At 36.4% G+C, this 19395-nt stretch overlaps 1 protein-coding gene across 4 annotated transcripts in view; it reads right to left on the bottom strand.

Moving 5' to 3' along the window:
* EPB41L5 (erythrocyte membrane protein band 4.1 like 5) overlaps positions 1-19395 on the bottom strand; it is a 175142-nt gene that overhangs the window by 107602 nt on the left and 48145 nt on the right. For all 4 annotated transcript variants that reach the window (XM_045825863.1, XM_045825862.1, XM_045825861.1 and 1 more), the window contains exons 12-16: positions 13714-13883; positions 12573-12679; positions 11165-11192; positions 1653-1686; positions 1278-1393 (exon numbers count right to left, since the gene is read on the bottom strand). In XM_045825863.1, coding sequence (XP_045681819.1) covers positions 1278-1393; positions 1653-1686; positions 11165-11192; positions 12573-12679; positions 13714-13883 — 455 coding nt within the window. The remainder of the gene's footprint in view (positions 1-1277; positions 1394-1652; positions 1687-11164; positions 11193-12572; positions 12680-13713; positions 13884-19395) is intronic.

A 19395-nucleotide genomic window follows, 5' to 3' on the forward strand; every position in this document is an offset into this window, starting at 1 on the left:
CTCGGTACTATGTTTCCTTGCCAATAGACTTGGTGGTAACATCAAGGAGATAAACAAAAAAAATATGACTGCTTACTGGAGCTGTGTTTTCAGTAAGAAACTGAAGAAACTTTTAATGGCTTAAAACAATAAAGACTAAAATTTGACATTTAGAAGCCTCACTGTTCATACTTTAAGTATGTTGTGCCTACATGCACACGCACGGATTCCCCCCACCCCAAATATACACACCATACTCTCAAGAGAAAAAAAAAGAGAAAGAAAAATAGGGTGGATCTCCTCAATTTCAGAAACTAAACAAGTTATCTGGAACTGAAGTAAAAACATGACCAACCATCAAGAGCAAAGCGCCTTGCAATTAGTTAAGCCAAAATAACAGTGAAACACAATTACATAGGAAAGACTGAAAATGATCACCAACCACTGTTGACCCACCACCATGGAGAAGAACTGGTTGCACAGAAAGCTGACCAAAACCTTGAGATCACCACAGAAAGTCATTAGATTTCAGGTAGTAAACAAACTAAGAGCAAGAAAAAAAAGAAAAATGCGATGAATTATTAAAGTTCATTTCATAAATAGATGCAAAACTTGAGCAGATGGTGCAATTAACATAACCACTCAATCACATAATTCCCAAGGAGCCCCCCAAAGCCATAATTGGGAAAGAATCAACCCACTGATTAACCCCAATAAGCCACAAAGTATCCATATTTGTACACTTACTATTAGTCTAAAAACAAAAACAAAAAACTTGGAAACCTAAACAAATGAAATCTCTTCCCTGTCATCAGATTCCCTCTCCATCCCTCAAGCAGAGTATTTTACACTTTGTTTTATTGGACTATGATCATGTTTCCTTTTGGCTTTATCTTCAGTCTTTAAAGAAGAAAACACATCCAAAGCAGTAGCACCATATTGTACGAATAACAGGTAACAAGAATATTTTCCTTATGGATCTGGGAAAAGGTTTTACTGACTATCACTGAAATATTTTTTTAACAGAGAGTCCCAACCCCGACTATTCCCAGACCATGCTAAACAAAATAAGGAGAGCTATCTGACATTTGTCATTTGGACAGCTGTACTCCGGAGCTGCTTCATCTGTATCTCTTTTTTTTTCCTCATCCCAATAACTGCTTAATATGACTCTTTTCAGCTTACAAATATGAATAATTTGCTTTCAATCATATTTAAAGTACTCTATGATTATAGCTGGGCATTTAGTATATGAATAAGCAAGCAGTATTTTATTTTGGTTTAAGGAGTTAACAAACCATTTCCTGTCGTGTTGGTCTGTTCCAGGGCTCCTTGGAAGATTCTCTATCTCCACCAGCATAGGACCAGAGGGAATGGAAGGAGTCACAAGCAGAGTAGATCTCACACCCCAAGCCTTTGGACACAAATTATAAAAATCATCTCTTTTGCCTAGATAAAAGATCTCTTTACCAATGAAAAGAACATGACAATGAAACATAGTGAGCAAATACAATGTAAACAAATGCTTTAATATTATATATCACCCAAGAGATAAAAAAAATATACAGAAGTTTCCCAGTTATACCACTATGAAAATTCAAGTAATACCAGTTTTTGTCATGATTAACTACAATATTCTAGTGCTTCAGAAACTTAATATTAAGAAGTCTTACCTGTTGGGAGCCATTACTTTGAGTTGAAGTATTACTGTAAAAAATGTAAGGAGGGAAAAATCTATTAAAAACCATATATAGGGCTTCACATGGTCAGATGACAATGAAAAGCAGCTTTTATTTTAAAATACATTAATTTTGTTTCAAATAAAAAAATTACTGTTGTTTAAAACTAAGAATATAAGATGATCAGAAAACAATGAGAAAAATGAGATAATTTCCTCTTATAGGCACATACTTGCTTTTCTATAGTCTGCTTACTTCATATTTCCATATATTTTAATTATGCTTTAATTGTATTTTAATTTTACTTTAGATGTACTAAATGTGTTTTAGATGTTCTGCTAATCTTGTTTATTCATTAAACAATATATGTCAAAAGATGAAAAAATAAAGATAGCAGCACAAATGATGCCTTAAATTCAAGGCAGTAAGCACAAACATCCACATAAACTTACCTGTCATTTCTTTTATATGTTCCTACCCTCTAAAGATTTTCCAGTGTGAACAATAGCTCAGCATTTTGTAACTCAAAAGGCCTTAGTATAAACTTAAAGTTAGAAACTTCTCTGTATACCTTCTCTACAAATGATTTATAAGTATTTTTTTAAACTTTTAATTTAGGTTGCACTCTTTTCCACCACCTCCTCACTTAAAAAAAAAAAAAAAAACTAAACCTATAGTACAACAAAATAAACAGCCCCCTGTCAGAACAGCTAAAAAAAAAATTCAATAAAATAAGAACTCAAAGAGGAGATAATACCACAATAAAATGAGTAAAAAATAAAATATACTAACTTTAGACCTTCTAAGAATAATCAGTATTTTGAAGTAAAGAACTCAAACGAGGCAACAAAAAATATATTCAAAGTCATCTGAAAAGTTCTTTGAAAGTAAGAAAATAATGTACAAATTTAATGAGAGCAGTATATTCCAGAAAAATGAGATATAAAATTAAATACATTCAGCTCCTAATGTTAAATTATTGACCTGCAAGGAACAGGAAAGAATATTTCAGGTACCCCAAGAAGACTTAAAAGCCAACCACTGCCAGTACCAGGTTGGCACAGACTTTTCCATAGCAATACTCAAGAATATTATACCCAGCGAAGATGTCACTGTAATAAAAGGAAATAGGCAAAGCCTGTCAAATACAAACTAACTCTCAATGCAGCATCCAGAACCTTTCTTAGAGGAAAGCAAAACAAAAACTATCTGATAATGAAAGACAACCAATTAAGAAAGAACTCAAGAAAGAAGAGGTCTTGCTTTATAAAATGTTGGGTGATGAGGAATGAAACCATTTGATGTTATTTTTAGTTAACTACATCTTTATTACAGATCAAGCCACCAAAATTTGCACTACCATTGATTGGGTTCAAATCCAAGCCACAGCACTAGCTCTGCTCTCCGAACCTCGGGTTCCTCATTTGCATTAGACTATCACAAAGATTAAATGAATTGATAGCAGCAAAGGACAAAGAACAGTGATAAATAAAACTGACCCCCCCAAAAAACCTTAAAAATATATTTAATGTAGATCTGTTGGCAAGGCGAATGTAAAACATATACCTGTCAGGTGGCCCTGACCAATGTGGCTCAGTTGGCTGGGTTTTGTCCCGCAAAGTGAAGGGTCACTGGTTCAATTCCCAGTCAGGGCCTGCGTTACGGGTTTGGTCCCCAATCAGGTTGCGTACAAGAGGCAACCAATTGATGTTTCTCTCACTCTCCTTCTCCTTCCCTTACCCTCTCTCTAAAAATAAATAAAAATCTTAAAAATACACACACACATGTACACACACACATCTGTCAGGCACAAGTTCCTTTTACTAATCACATTGCTCTTCTCAGTGTACATTATATGCTGGTTTAAGTAATCCCAAATATTAATGAAATCTCATCCAACCTGTTTGGTACAGAAATGAGACTCACTATTCCATGATCCACTGGGTTACTCTCTGGAGCTTTTCTTTAAATTGGAAATAACTTCAGGTGGTGACAGATAAAAAAATGAATAACAACATGAGAAAAAATTACCCTAATGAGTGATGTTAACCGGATCAGAGCTCCCTGTTTCCAAACACTTTGAAATGTAAAAGTACTATTTTCTCACAATTATACATATTCTTCCACCTCCACTAATATGAAAATAGGATGCAACACTTATCATTACTGATATAATCCAAGCTTTCCCTTTAAAGAATTACCTGCAATAACTGCCTCTATTTATCATTTCCTCCACCACTTCTCCTCTTTTCTGTTTGTAAAATTCTACCTGCTACGCTTGTATAAAAATGTGAACTACCCTTTAAAATATCACCTCTTCTTAAGATAGTTGTTATTAGCCAAGACTCAGAGAAAATAGGAAATAAAACAGTACAAGGAACATGACTAACATCAGCCAATTTGCACAGTTGTTATTCAGCCCTTGTCAAGTGGTTCAGCTGGTTGGAATGTTATCCTATGCACCAGAAGGTTGTGGGTTTGATCCCTGGTCAAAACACGTATCTCAGTTGTGGGTTCATTCCCCTTTCAGGCTGTGTATGAGAGGCAACCAATCACTGTTTCTCTCTCATATCAATGTCTCCCCTGCCACCCTTCCTCTATCTCTAAAATCAATAAACATATCACTGGGTGGGGATTAAAAACATCACCTGTCATTCAAATTGGCACAGTATGAGGTCAAGAAGCTTTTTTTAAACCAAATAGTTGTGCTCTTTCAAACAGTACTGTTTTCCATGGTTCATTGTATCAAAACTTTTCGTGAAAACAGAATTACAAGGACAAGACTGAAAGGGCATTCATGCCAGTCTCAGATTCTCAAGCACCATTACGAGTAGTGCTCAATAATGTTCAGTCAGGAACACTGGATCCCCCACTACACTTAATTTCTAAAAGTTTATTCTAATAAAAAAATAAAAGTATCATCATTTAAATATCCCATTTCTAATGTGTTTTCAAAGCCAAAGGATTACTAAAGAAGAGACTGAAAAATTACTTATTAAATTAATTTTAATTCTAGGAAAGAGACTATATAGTCACTTTTTAGTCAGAAATGTGCTGTTTCAAAAAAATTTTAAAAGACAAACTTACAAATAAAAACCTTAATTTTGCAACTGGTTATCACTGCTTGAATGCTTCATTTATATATTTCTGCTAACTTCATCAGGTTATAGTTCTAATATTTTGTCCTAGCTTCCCTATCAGGAAAGCAAGACATGATCCATTAAACAAATAAACAAATCAATAAAAACTGTTTGCCCTGGCTGGTATGGCTCAGTGGATTGAGTGCAGGCCTATGAACTGAAAGGCCACTGGTTCAATTCCCAATCAAGGCACATGCATGGGTTGCAGGCCAAGTGCTCAGTTGGGGACATGACAGAGGTAACCAATCGATGTATCTCTTGCACACTGATATTTTTATCCCTCTCTTTCTTCCTCCCTTTGCCTCTTTCTAAATGTAAATAGATAAAATCTTTTTAAAAATTTTGAAAAACTAGCCCTGGCTGGCTGGGCTCAGTGGATTGAGTGCGGGCTGCAAACCAAAGTGTCACAGGTTCGATTCCCAGTCATGGTACATCCCTGGGTTGCAGGCCATGACCCCCAGCAACCGCACATTGATGTTTCTCTCTCTCTTTCTCCCTCCCTTCCTTCTCTAAAAATAAATAAATAAAATCTAAAAAAAAAAAAACCCTTTGAAAAACTACAGAATACCTCTAACATTTCTCCTCCATTATCTTAACAGCATAGCTTATACATAACTACAAGGAAAATAAAATAATAACAGATAAAGAAACTTCAGGAATAGCCTTTCAAAAAGCAGAGTACTTTTGTGGTAAATTACTAATTAAAACCTGGTTTTAGTGGCTTTCTAGGTGAAAAACCAACTGAATAGGACACCCTAAGGCGAGATTGACCACAGTCAGTGTAGACAAATTTTAAAAAGAAATAGATTTAAATGTCCTGAATAGGATACTTTAACAGGCATTCCAAGAGACTTTGATACATATCAAGGTTGAGAAACATTATATAAAACTATACAATGCAGGACTTCTGGCCAAGATGGAGGCATAGGTAGACACACTGTGCCTCCTCGCACAACCAAAAGAAGGACAACAAAAATTTAAAACACAAGAAACAACCAGAACTGACAGAAAATCAAACTGTATGAAAGTTCAACAACCAAGGAGTTAAAGAAGACACATTCATCCAGACCGGTAGGAGGGGTGGAGTCAGGCAGCCAGGATGGAGAGGGCTTGCGGCAAGGCCGAGGCTGGTGGATCCACCTAGGCAGTGGATTGTGGAACAGGGCACGGCACGCAAGGCTGCAGCTGGCTGGCAAGGTGGCAGCTGGTGGACTGGGTGGTCTCACATTCACGTGCAGATAAAACAGGGGAAACTGAGGAGTGGGACTGACCACACAACCCAGGGCCCTGGGGCTGAGAAATAAAGCCTCAAACCACTGGTTGAAACACCTGTGGGGGTTGAGGAGGCAGTAGAAGAAACTCCCAGCCTCACAAGAGAGTTCACTGGAGAGACCCATAGGGTCCTAGAACGTACACAAGCCAACTCACCCAGGAATCAGCACCAGAAGGGCCCAATTTGCTTGTGGGAAGTGGGGGAAGTGACTGAAATCTGGCAGAGAGCAGAGCAGGCGCCATTGTTCCCTCTCAGACCCTTGCCCCACATACAGCATCACAACCCACCAATGTGGGTTACCCTGTCCTGGTGAACACCTAAGGCTCCGCCCCTCACTACATAACAGGCGCAACAAGACAAAAAAAAAAAAAAAGGCCTGAATGGAAGAACAGATCAAAGCTCAGGAGAAAATACAACTAGGCAACAAAGAGATAGCCAACCTATCAGATGCAGAGTTCAAAACACTGGTAATCAGAATGCTCACAGAATTGGTTGAATGTTACAAATTAGATGAAAATATGAAGGTTATGCTAAGTGAAATAAAGGAAAATGCACAGGGAACCAATAGTGATGGGAAAGAAACTTGGGTCTCAAATCAATGGTGTGGATCAGAAGGAAGAAAAAAACATCCAATCAGAAAAGAATGAAGAAACAAGAATTCAAAAAAATGAGGAGAGGCTTAGGAACCTCCAGGACATCTTCAAACGTTCCAACATCCGAATTACAGGGTTACCAGAAGGGGAAGAGGAAGCACAACAAGTGGAAAAGTTATTTGTACAAATAATGGAGAACTTCCCCAATCTGGCAAAAGAAATACACTTCCAGGAAGTCCAGGAAGCTCAGAGAGTCCCAAAGAAGTTGGACCCAAGGAGGAACACACCAAGGCACATCATCATTACATTACCCAAGATTAAAATGAAGGAGAGAATCCTAGAAACAGCAAGAGATAAGGAGGTAATTACCTACAAAGGAGTTTCCATAAGACTGTTAGCTGATTTCTCAAAAGAGAACTTGCAGGCAAGAAGGGGCTGGAAAGAAGTACTCCAAGTCATGAAAGGCAAGGAGCTACATCCAAGATTGCTCTATCCAGCAAAGCTTTCATTTAGAATAGAAAGACAGATAAAGTGCTTCCCAGATAAGGTCAAGTTAAAGGAGTTCATCATCACCAAACCCTTATGATGTGAAATGTTAAAGGGACTTATCTAAGAAAAAGAAGATTAAAAGTATGTACAGTAAAATGGCAATAAACTCACAATTATTAACAACCACACCTAAAACAAAGACAAAAATGAACTAAGCAAACAACTAGAACAGGAACAGAATCACAGAAATGGAGATCACATGAAGGATTATCAACAGGGGAGTGGGTGGGAGAGAGAGGGAGAAAAGGTACAGAGAATAAGTAGCATAGATGGTAGGTAGAAAATAGACAGGGGGAGGGTAAGAATAGTAGTATGGGAAATGTAGAAGCCAAAGAACCTATATGTATGACACATGGACATGAACTCAAGGAGGGAATGTGGGTGGGAAGGGGTATAAAGGGTGGAGAGGAGTGAAGGGGGGAAATGGGACAACTGTAATAGCATAATCAATAAAATATATTAAAAAACTATACAATGTAATATATACTATTAAAATGTACTTATTGCTTCATCAGAAGTTGTACTTCTAGAAGGTGGTTTGAGTACCCTCTCCCCAGCAAAACAAAGATTTAGCTGGTGACAATTATTTTTTAAAAATCATGAAGAGGCACACATCAAGTGGAGAAACATTTATTCAAGAAAATCTTCTAATTTTCAAGAGCCAAGTCATTTGGGCCACAATTTGCTCTCCTTCCCCATTGTCTCAAGTTCAGTTTTGTGGAAGCTCTACTCCAGTTGGTGCAGCCAAGAAAATGGTACTTCTCCAAACAATGCAGACTTTAAATCAGATATTTTAGATACGTTCAGGAACTAAAGATGTAAGGGAAAGGTATGACAAAAATGTCTCCACAAGTAAGAGAATATCAATAAACAGAAAAATTATAAAAAAGAACCAAACAAATCCTGAAACTGAAATACACATAACCGAAATAAAAATTAACTAGGAAAACACAACTGCAGATTTGGAGCAGCAGGCAGGAGAATAAATGACTTTAATATAGGTCAAGTGAAATTATGTAGTCTGAGCTACAGAAAGAAAAATAGTGAATAAAAATGAATCAAGACTTGAATACTTGTAGGACAACATCAGGTGTAGCAATATATATATAATGGGAGTCTCAGAAGAAAAGGAGAGAAAAGAACAAAAAGATAATTTGAAGAAATAATGGCTGAAAACTTCCCACATTTGATGAAAACAATATACCAGAGAAAAGCAACCAGCTCTAGCTGGTGTGACTCAGTGGACTGAGTGCCCGCCTGCAAAACAAAGGATTGTTGGTTTGATTCCCAGACAGGGCACATGCTTGGGTTGTGAGCCAGGTCCTCAGTAGGGGGTGTGCAAAAAGCAACCACACATTGATGTTTCCCCCCTTCTCTTTCTACCTCCCTTCCCTGTCTCTAAAAACAAAAATTAAAGAAAGGAAAAAGAAGAGAAAAGGAACCAAAATCAGTAAGTAAAAATATCTAAAAAAAAAAAAAGCCCTGGCTGGTGTGGATCAGTGGATTGAGTGCCGGCCTGCGAATGAAAGGTTGCCAGTTTGGTTTCCAGTCAGGAAACATGCCTGGGTTATGGTTGGGGTGTGTAAGAGGTAACCAACTGATGTATCTCTTACACACTGATGTTTCTCTCTGCCTATTTCTCCCTCCCTTTCCCTCTCTCTAAAAAATAAATAAAATCTTTATAAAAAAATAAAAAGAAACACAACCAGAAGAAAACTGGATTGGCAGTACTTTTCACAGATAAAATAGACTTAAAAACATTAAGTTAATAGAGAAAAAGAGGAACATTTTTATCACAATAAAAGATTCCAATGCCCTGGCTGGCGTAGCTCAGTGGATTGAGTGCGGGCTGCGAATCAAAGTGTCGCAGGTTCAATTCCCAGTCAGGGCACATGCCTGGGTTGCAAGCCACAGCCCCCAGAAACCGCACATTGATGTTTCTCTCTCTTTCTCCCTCCTTTCCCTCTCTAGAAATAAATAAATAAAATCTTAAAAACAAAACAAAAATAGCCCTTAAAAAAAAAGAATCCAACAATTATAAATATATATGCACCTAACAAAAAGCGCCAAAATATATGAAGCAAAAACTAAAAGAACTGAAGAGAGAAATAGAAAATTAAACAATAACTGAAGACAATAATATCATAGGTCTTAATAATAAATAGAACTAGACAAAAGATCAATAACGAAGTATAAGTCTTGAACAGTATAAACTCACTACAGCTAACAGTCACCACAGAACATTATATCAACAACGGAATATATATTCTTCTCAAGTTCACACAGGTCATTTTAAAGGAATCAAAGTCATATGAATCATATTTTCTAACTAATGCATAAAATAGAGAAAAATTGATGAAACCAAAAGCTGTTCTTTGAAAAGGCTAACAAAGTTGACAAACTTTACCTACAATGACAAAGGAAAAAAAGGAGAATAAAATTACTAAAAAAAAAAGAAAGTTTAAAATATTCACAAATATGCAGAAATCAAGTAACATCCTTTCAAGTAACCAATGGATCAAAGAAATCACAACAGAAATTAGAGTAATTTGGGACAAGTAAAAATGAAGAAATAACATACAAAAACTTATATAATATGATTAAAGCAGTGCTTGAAGAAAAATTTATAGTTATAAATGTTGTATTAAAAAAGAATAAAGATGCCCTGGCCTACAGGCTCAGTTACTTGGAGCATCATTCCATATACCAAACAACTGAGGGTTTGAGCCTCCAGTCAGGACATGTGCAAGAGGCAACTAACTGATCAATGTTTCTACCTCTCATCAATGTCTGTCCCTCTCTCACTCATTCATTCCCTCCCTCCCTCCCTCCTTTTTTTCCTCTAAAAATCAATGAACATATCCTTAGGTGAGGATTAAAAAAAGAAAAGAAATCTCACATATCAAAAACTTCATCTTCTACCACAAGATACTAGAAAGAGAATCAAATTAAACCTAAAACAAGCAGAGGAAATGAAATACATCACAGGAAAAATTGCATAAAATAGAGAAAAATTGATGAAACCAAAAGTTGTTCTTTGAAAAGGCTAACAAAGTTGACAAACTTTACCAACAATGACAAAGGAAAAAAAGGAGAAACTCAAATTACTGAAATAAAAACTGAATAAGGGGTCATCACTACCAATCTTACAGAAATGAAAAGAAAATAATATGAACAACTGTATGCCACAAATTATGTATCTTAAATGAAATGGACAAATTCTAGAAAGACAAAAACTTCCAAACTGACTCAAAATTAAAATGAAACATGTATAGACCGGTAACAAGAAACTGAATTAGAAAATTTTAAACTTCACAGAGAGAGAAAGTCCAAGCAAGATGGCTTTAATAGTGAATTCTACCATATATTTAAAAAATTTATTCCAATTCTTTACAAACCCCTCCCCAAAAAAATAGGAGAGAAGGAAATATTTCTCAACTCATTCTGTGAAGCTACTATTCCTCTGATACCAAGCTAGATGAAGACATCACAAGAAAACTGTAGGGCAGTGTCTTGGATGAATACAAACTCACAAATCCACAATAAAATATTAGCCAAATCCAGCAACCTGTATTATAAAGTAGGATTATACACCATGAAAGTAGAATTTATCCCACAAATACAACTGCTTATCTTCAAATCAGCCTTTCTTCTTTGAGCTCCTTGTGTGCAAGGATAATGACTCATTTATCTTTAAATCTTCAGACATGTGCCAATAACAAATGTATGTCATTCTCACTATAAATAGCAATACACACCCATTCCACTCCTCGTTTCTTTCAACTGCTTTATTTCTCTTTTTGTCAATTTTATCTGGCATTATATGTTGTTCCCAAATGCTTAGAAACAATACTTTGATAGATATTCAACAAACATGTTTAATTAATGACAGCAACTACATGAATTCTTAAAAATTCTATGTCAATTCCTAAGTTGCAAGGCATTACCCACCTGAGTTCTTCAGGTCTTGCCGTACTTGCTGACACAATACAAAAAGAAAACACCCAATTAGTTTTCTCTGACATGGTAAACTGCATCACTACTCATAAAAGTAAATCTGGACTAACTGCTTTGTAAGCCATGTATCTCAAACACAGATTTAAAAACCTTCATTTCACAAAAGTGTTGTAGGATTCACATCATTAAAGTCAACATGACAATTACTTTCATTTTTTAAATAAAGCAATAAATTAAGCATACATCTTTTCAAGCTGTCAAGAGTGAGCTGAGTGACAATGGAGTATTGTCGGTTCAAACTAAGAGTTAACTTAGGATTTTAAATGATCACAAATTGAAATGGCTTAACTAATAGCTATTATTTAACTTATAACCATACCAAAAGTTATAAAGTATAACTCAATTATTTTAAAACATTGACACTATTGCCCTGGCCAGGTGGCTCAGTTGGTTGGAGCTTTGCCCCATACACCAAATGGTGGCAGGTTCAACCCCTCAGTCAGGGTACATACCTAGGTTTGTGGGTTTGATCCCATCGAGGCACATATGGGAGACAACCAATTAATGTTTCTCTCTCATATGCCATGTCTTCCTGCCTGCCTGCCTGTCTCTCTATCTCCCTTTCCTCTGTCTCTAAGACCAATAAGCATATCCTCAGGTGAGATAAAAAAAAAATTGCTGACACTGCCAAGCATCAGGTCATGGTGGTTATTTCTGGACAATCAGTGATGACCCTAGTACTGGACATACTTAAAGTTCAATCTGTATTTTAATACAAACTTAGATTTGAAATCAAACACTACTTTTGGTAAAGCATGTTTGTGGTTATGTAATTAAAGTAACTTGCAGGAAGTAACGTTTATGAATTTGTCAATGTCAGTATATGATACACACTAATGATTTACATTCAGAAACTGTTATGGAATTCTTAATGATATTATAATACCATATGACATAACTTTTACTTAAAATGTGTTAATCATTTATCAATGTTTTGTGAAGTTTCTAAGGGGATTTTGAAGAGTATTATGAATGAGATCTAAAAGTCAAAAAGAGAAGGAGTAATGTTATATATATATAGTATGTATATATATATAAATATATATTAATAGAATTAATAGAATATAATAAATATAATAGTTAATACAAACGAAAACTGAACACAAACTCAGGATAGTGTTTACATTCAGATTAACATAAAAATTATTCTCAGCAACCACGTAGGCAATTATTCCCTTTGTGTTTTATTAAATTGATTATATCCAAACCAAATTCAATAAATAAAAGTACTTTAGTTGACTGGAATACACTTAAAATTCAGACAACATCCTCTCAAGTAAACAGCAGCAGCACCATGAATTGTCAAGAAAGAAGAGTCCTTTAAAAGACTGTTGCATTTCACCTTTCATCTGTAGAGTTCGTCGAGAATATCGTTTGCTGGGCCTCCTTTCAAAGGATGTTGATCTTCTTGCTTTATTTGTTTTTGTGGTCTGATACTCAGTTTTCCCACTAAAATAAATAAGCACATTAATAGAATAAGAGTATTTATGACCTACAATAATCAAATACATGTAAATGAAAGAAAAGTCTAGACTGTGATTCCTCTTTAAAAAATCCATCTTGAATTTCATCCTGAGGGAACTGCTTTTAATAACAGTCTTGACGTCTCTCTTTACCATGTCATTCTTTCACTCTTTAGGCTTGCGTGAAATATGCAACACAAAATATATTGTTTTTTGTTAAGCATGCACATCACCTAAGAACATATTAAATCAGTTTGAGATATCTGTGCTTTTATGGAACTTCCCTCCCCTCCTCATTCATAATCCTCAATGGAAAGTATGTAATTACCTCAAGATTTTCAGTTACTTTTTCTAATAGTGACAGACCTTCCAGAATAATTTTTCCAGAAATATTTAAATTATTGTCCCACTTGCCGTGATTTCCATTTAAATTCTGTTAAGAAAATGTCTCCCCACTTTCAATACAGATAGAAGCTCTCTTAATGAATCCCACACAATCATCTTGCAACATTATTTATATTCCTTCTTTAAATCATATTAACTGAGTCTCATGACATGCTGAAAAGTCACAACCAATAATCTACTTTCAGGTAAACCAAAATATTTCTAACTTACCAACAAATAAGGAGTCTGTAACAATGGAACTTCAGGTTTAAAAAGGACCCAAAACGTTATCCAAATTAATTTCCCACCCAGTGCAGGACATCCTTTTTCTATATGGTGTTCACTCTTGGATCCAGACACCTTCAAGTTCTTGTTGTATGGATTTAAATTGGGGGCTAATTAATATATAGAGTAAATGTAAACAGGGATACAAAATCCATCGCACCATTATATATTTCCTATCAATTCTGGAAATTATAATCAATAATAATAAACTATTATTTTGGCCAATGGAAAACACTGGTGAACCACTTTATTTCTCTATACCCTAATTACCACATCTATAAAATGAGAGAGTGGCCTAAATTTTTTGGACTCTATGCAAAAAAGATACAGCAGGCAGCTATTAATATCAACCTGTATCTAAATCGTGATCCTAGCCGAATAAATCCTGATCGCTGAGAACCCTTCTGTACAGGGCCTCGAAGGCGGAAGAAGGCATGATGCTCCACAGCACATTTCCATAAATGTTTGCATGCTTTAGGATGGTCCAGTCTAAAGACAAATGTATGCTCTTGCTCTTTGCCCTGAAAGAGAAAAGGATTCAAAAAGAGGTAACTATTGGGTTTAACATTCCTGTCTCATTACTTAGCTACAGATACAACTCCAGTGATACTATGAATCAGATAAAGCATTTGGTTGGCTCCCTGAAACTCAAACATTCTTATAGCTACCTATATAAAAAGGAGGAGTTGAAATCTAGCTGTCTATTTTCTCAGCCAAAATAAAATTATTCCTAAAAGGGTCCTCTCTACTTATGCAATCTCACTTCTCAGAGATACATTAAAATGAGGTTGTATCTGCCACACTTTGGGATAAATGTATAATAACAATTTAAGGGATTATACAAGATCTGGCAATATGTATCAACAGACTTAAAAATGTCGTATTCTTTGTCATAGTAACCACACTCACAGGAATTTGATTATGATAGTTAACATTCATAGGCAATTTCCTATGAATTACTTCAACAAGCAGTTACTACTATTAGCCCCATTTCACAGGTAAAGAAACTCAGACTTGAGAAAGTAAACCGAAGATCACAAGGCTACTAAGAGAGGAAACCAGAATTTGAATCTAGCCCTTCAGGCTCCAAAGCTTAACTTTATCATATCTAAGCTATATTGGCTCTCCAGGAAATAAGATTTTCTGGGAAAACGAAATTTACACCCAAAGATTTTATTTAGTGTCATCTATAACAGTAAAAATTGGCCAAAACTTTTAAAAATCCTAACTGTCAAAATAAAAGAATGGCATATTTGAACTAGATCTTCGTGGATATAACCTGTTTAGGTAAAATAAGTAAGCTATATTTATATATAAATTACATATATTATATATATATATATATAATTTATGTATATTTTAAGACCACTCTTAAAATATATGTATTTATATTTGGAAAATGTTAGAAAGTATGAGAATGATACCCTCCTCCAAGAGTGGTGGCCAGCTACAGGGAAAGAAGGGACAAGTTGCAGGGATTAAACCTTAGCTGTATCAAATCTATTATTAATTTATCTATCTCTAAAAGTTAATTCTGAAGGAACAATGCCAAAAATGTTATCTAAATGAGTGAAATGGATACCAGTTTCATAATTTCTTTGAATTTTTTCAGTATAATTAAATATGTAACTTAAAACTACTTTGTCATTTTCTACTCTGGGAATGTGGACAGTCTACATTCCACTGCCAGAAATCAGGGTTTGCACCTTTGCACATGGGACATGGCCCTGGGGGTGGCATAGTACAACCCCTTGCCCAGTGTCCAGGGCATTTACACTTAAAGTATATTTGATCTTTTTGCCCTGGACATTTTTGTGGCTTTCCTGACTTACCCCGACATGGCTGGACATTGCCAATGGCACTACCAACAGCTACGCTATTAACTTGGCCTGCCTTTCCTCCCCTTCTTTCCTATGCTGGATCTGTTCCTTCCTGTCCTCAAGGTATTGGCTGTTAAAAACCAAAAAGGTAGTGTCTATTAGTTGGGCCATAGGAGTTTGTGGACCCATTTGTAACTTCGGAAAGCTTTCTACAAATATCTCGTTCTGACTGGCTAATGAAATGCTGCCCCATTAATACTTGGCCTTCTGGAGAGGATGGATCTAGGTTAGTCTATTTCCTGAATGCCTCCATCAGCCTACTGCAGAACAAAGCATAATTCTCTTCCTGTGCTTGTGTTATTTCTCTGATCTTGTCATAATTTATAGGCTTTCTAATGTATCATTTCACCCAGCTAATAAACACTAAAGCATGGTGAAAAAAATAAACAAAATAATAAAAATATTTGATGAACTCTATATGTAGGGTTTTTTTTTTTAAGATTTTATTTATTTTTAGAAAGAGGGGAAAGGAGGGAAAAAGAGAGGGAGAGAAACATCAATATGTGAGAAATACATCGATTGGTTGCCTCTCACACACTCCCAACTGGGAACCTGGCTGGCAACATAGGCATGTGCCCTGACTGTGAATTGAACCAGCAACCTTTAGGTTTGCAGGCCAGCATTTAATCCACTGAGCCACAAGCAGCCAGGGCTATGTGTAGTTTCTTCATGACCTTGGTATAAGCATAGATTCTTAAATTTTAAGAAATAAAAAGTACTGACCACAAGGAAAAAAATTTATACATTGTATACATTAAAATTGAAACCCTTTTGTATCCAAAAGATACTATTAGGGGAGCCAAAGGCAAGCCAGGTAGCAGAAGATACTAGCAACACACATATCTGAGATAGAACTAATATCTAAAATAGATAAAGAATTTCTTCAATGGGGAAAAAAAAGCACACGATCCAACATAAAAATGAACAAAAGACTTAAATAGGCACTTCATAAAAGAGAATATCCAAATATCCAATAAATATATAAATAAGTGCTATACATATAGTCATCAGGAGAATGCAAATTAAAATAATTCTACTATAGAATGGCTAAAATAAAAAAACAGAGTACCATACCATCAGCAAAAAATAAAACAAAATGAAAAATAAAACAAAACTCATAACACTGTGAGTGGGAGTGTAAACGTATATAAACACTTTGGATGGAGGAGCGAATGGAAGTCACACTGACCTCCTCCCAGGACCAATCTGGAATTACAACTCAATTGTGGAGAAACCACCTGAACAATCAACTGAGCAATAGCAAGAGAGACTCCTTATAACCTCGGACAGACAGAAGAATCAGCTTTGGCACACCTATCTGGTAAGGAATGTGGTGGAGACTCGAGAGCTGGCTGAGTGCCTGGAGGTAGCACAGCTGGAGGGATAATTTAGTGGCTGGTAGGATCCCCCTAAGAATGGGGTCTAAACCCTAAGCCAGGATCCCCAGTCTAGAGCACCAGAGCCCAAAATGTACTGATTAACAATCAGCAGCAAAAAGCAGCAAAGTTGCAAACAGATAGCTGGAGACACAAGAGCCATTTAAAGGGCCAATGCACAAATTTTCATTTAGAGCCACTTATCCTGGGCTCTGGCAAAGGTCGGGGTGCAGAGTGGGCTGATGACACCTGAGGAGACATAAGCTTTGGGGAAAGAACTGAGAGAGTAGACCCTGGGAGACCCTGGGACTCATGGGGAATGAGTCATCCCCCATACAGCAGCAACTCCCCTCTGAACAGCAGCAGCCTGAGGAGAAACACCAGTCCCAACCCCAGGGGGGGTCTCTGCCCTGGTCCTGTGGTGCTTAAAGGTGACTGCCAAGTACAAAGTGACCAGACATATAACCGAAGGAGATAGGCACAGAGAGTAGATCCCTGGCAAAAGGAGGGACAGAGTGGATTAGAGAGAGAGATTTAGGAATGGAGGCTTTGGGGAGAGAACTGAGAGTAGCCCCCGGGGATCCCAGTGCTGAGCCAACCCCCATTAGGCTCCACCTTATGGTGCTTAAACCTGACTGCTGAGTGCAGAGTGACTAGATTAACAACTGAAGGACACAGCTAGGGACAGTAGATCCCTGGAAGTCTCAAATAGGTTGCCTACTACAGTCAGACACAGTCAACATCGGACATCACCAGAGGCAGATCCAGAAAGAAACAAACTGGTATACACAGGAGGCTGCCAAGACAATATCCACTGTGGTCTTCTCCATGATTTGTGGTATTTTCTTTCCTGCATAGCTTTCTAACATTGATTTCTTGTCCAGGAAATTTGTGCATATTGAGTCACTAGATTTTATTATACTATAGTTTATTTCATTTCACAAATTTTGCCCCTCCTTTCTATTACTCCATTTTTTCTTTTATCCTCGTATTATTTTCATTTCAAATTTTATTTTCTCTCTTCCTACAAATTGTTTCCTTTCTACACTCTATTTCTCCACCATCCAGCCTCACAAAACCACTTTTCTTCGCAATGGTCATCTCACATCCTTTTCCCCTCACTCATAAAATACCTGTCTTCTCTCTCCACCTTTAGCCGTCTTTGCTACTTGGTTGTGGATATGGTAGTTGTTGCACTGTTTTTTTCAACTTTTTATCTCTAGAGCTTCACTAATTCTGTATTTCAAATATCAAATATTACTGCTCACCTCTCCTACTTTTTTTCATCTCAAATCTTTAATCTTGCTATCTTAGTCTCTTTTTTCTTTTTTATCTTTCTTCTCTTTCTTTCATCCTGCCCTATTATCTTTCTTTATTCTCCTTTTTCTTTTTTCTTATATCCCAAATTTTAATTTTTCCCTGTCTTAGTCTGGTTTTTATTCCTCACTCTCAGTATTCACTCACCCTCTATCATTTCAAAATCACCTCCCATTCCTCTAGACATCTCTTAGACTTTTCTTTGATTCATTTTCCCCTCTTATTCCTGTACCACCTATATTAATTTTAGTGCATTTCTTGTTGATAGTACTGTGGTGGATCTTTCTCTCCAATTTGGCTCCTATATTTTATAAATTATTTACTATTTTTTCCTTCCTTTTTCTTTCTCTCTCACTTTATTAGATTTTTATTATTTTAATTTCTGTTTAAACCGAGTACTATATGCTTCCCTTTTCATACTCCCTTCCCTTTTTTATTCATGAGGTAAACTCTACTTTCCCTCTTCAAATTGCTCCAAATCCTAATTTTTTGTTTTTTTTTTTAAAGATTTTTTTATTTATTTATTTTTAGAGAGGGAAGGGGGGAGAGAGATAGAGAGAAAGAGAAAGAGAGAGAGAGAGAGACATCAATGTGCGGTTGCTGGGGGTTATGGCCTGCAACCCAGGCATGTACCCTGGCTGGGAATCGAACCTGCGACACTTTGGTTCGCAGCCCGCGCTCAATCCACTGAGCTACGCCAGCCAGGGCTCAAATCCTAACTCTTATTAGTGCTCCTCCCTCTACCCTCTCAAAATGATTTTTCTTTCAGTAGGTCATCTCATAGCCACTCTCTTTTTTTATAATAGTCTTAATCTCTTTACACCCTTATTAATACTGGTTCATTTGCTATTGATAGTGGGATTGCGGTGGGGAGTTGTTTTTGCAGGTGTGGTTTGTTTCCTGGGCTTTGTGGTTTTGCGCTGGTAGCACCTGCACAAGAGTACACAAGACGTGGTGGCCAGAGTGACCCTCAGTCAACCATCTGGAGGGAAGGATTCACCAAAGAAACACCAACTAATAATCAAAACCAGTTATATCTAGAGAATCAACATAAATGGCATAAAGGGCATCCCAAGAGTATCAAGTTCATGTGATCAAGGAGACGGCACCACTGAATCTCACAAGTCTCCTACCATAGAAGTTCATACTACAATGTCAGGAAGTCAAAACAGAACAATTCAAGAAGTAGAATCAAACAAGAAGAGTCTCACAAATGATGGGAAGACAAAGAAACAACCCCCAATCTAAAAGAAAGGAGGAATCCTCAGAAAGAATGCTAAATGAAATAGAGGCAAGTCAACTATCTGATACTGAGTTCAAAACAATGGTTATAAGGAAGCTCAGTGTGAATTTCCAAAAACTACAGGGAAACTATGAGGAAATTACTGCAAACTATATCAACATGAAAAGGATATAGAAATAATCAATAAAAGCCAAGAGGAAATGAAGAATACAATTTC

Source organism: Phyllostomus hastatus, unplaced genomic scaffold (assembly GCF_019186645.2).
Source record: "Phyllostomus hastatus isolate PE091 unplaced genomic scaffold, TTU_PhHast_1.1 phas_scaffold_60, whole genome shotgun sequence".
NCBI classification, from domain to species: domain Eukaryota; kingdom Metazoa; phylum Chordata; class Mammalia; order Chiroptera; family Phyllostomidae; genus Phyllostomus; species Phyllostomus hastatus.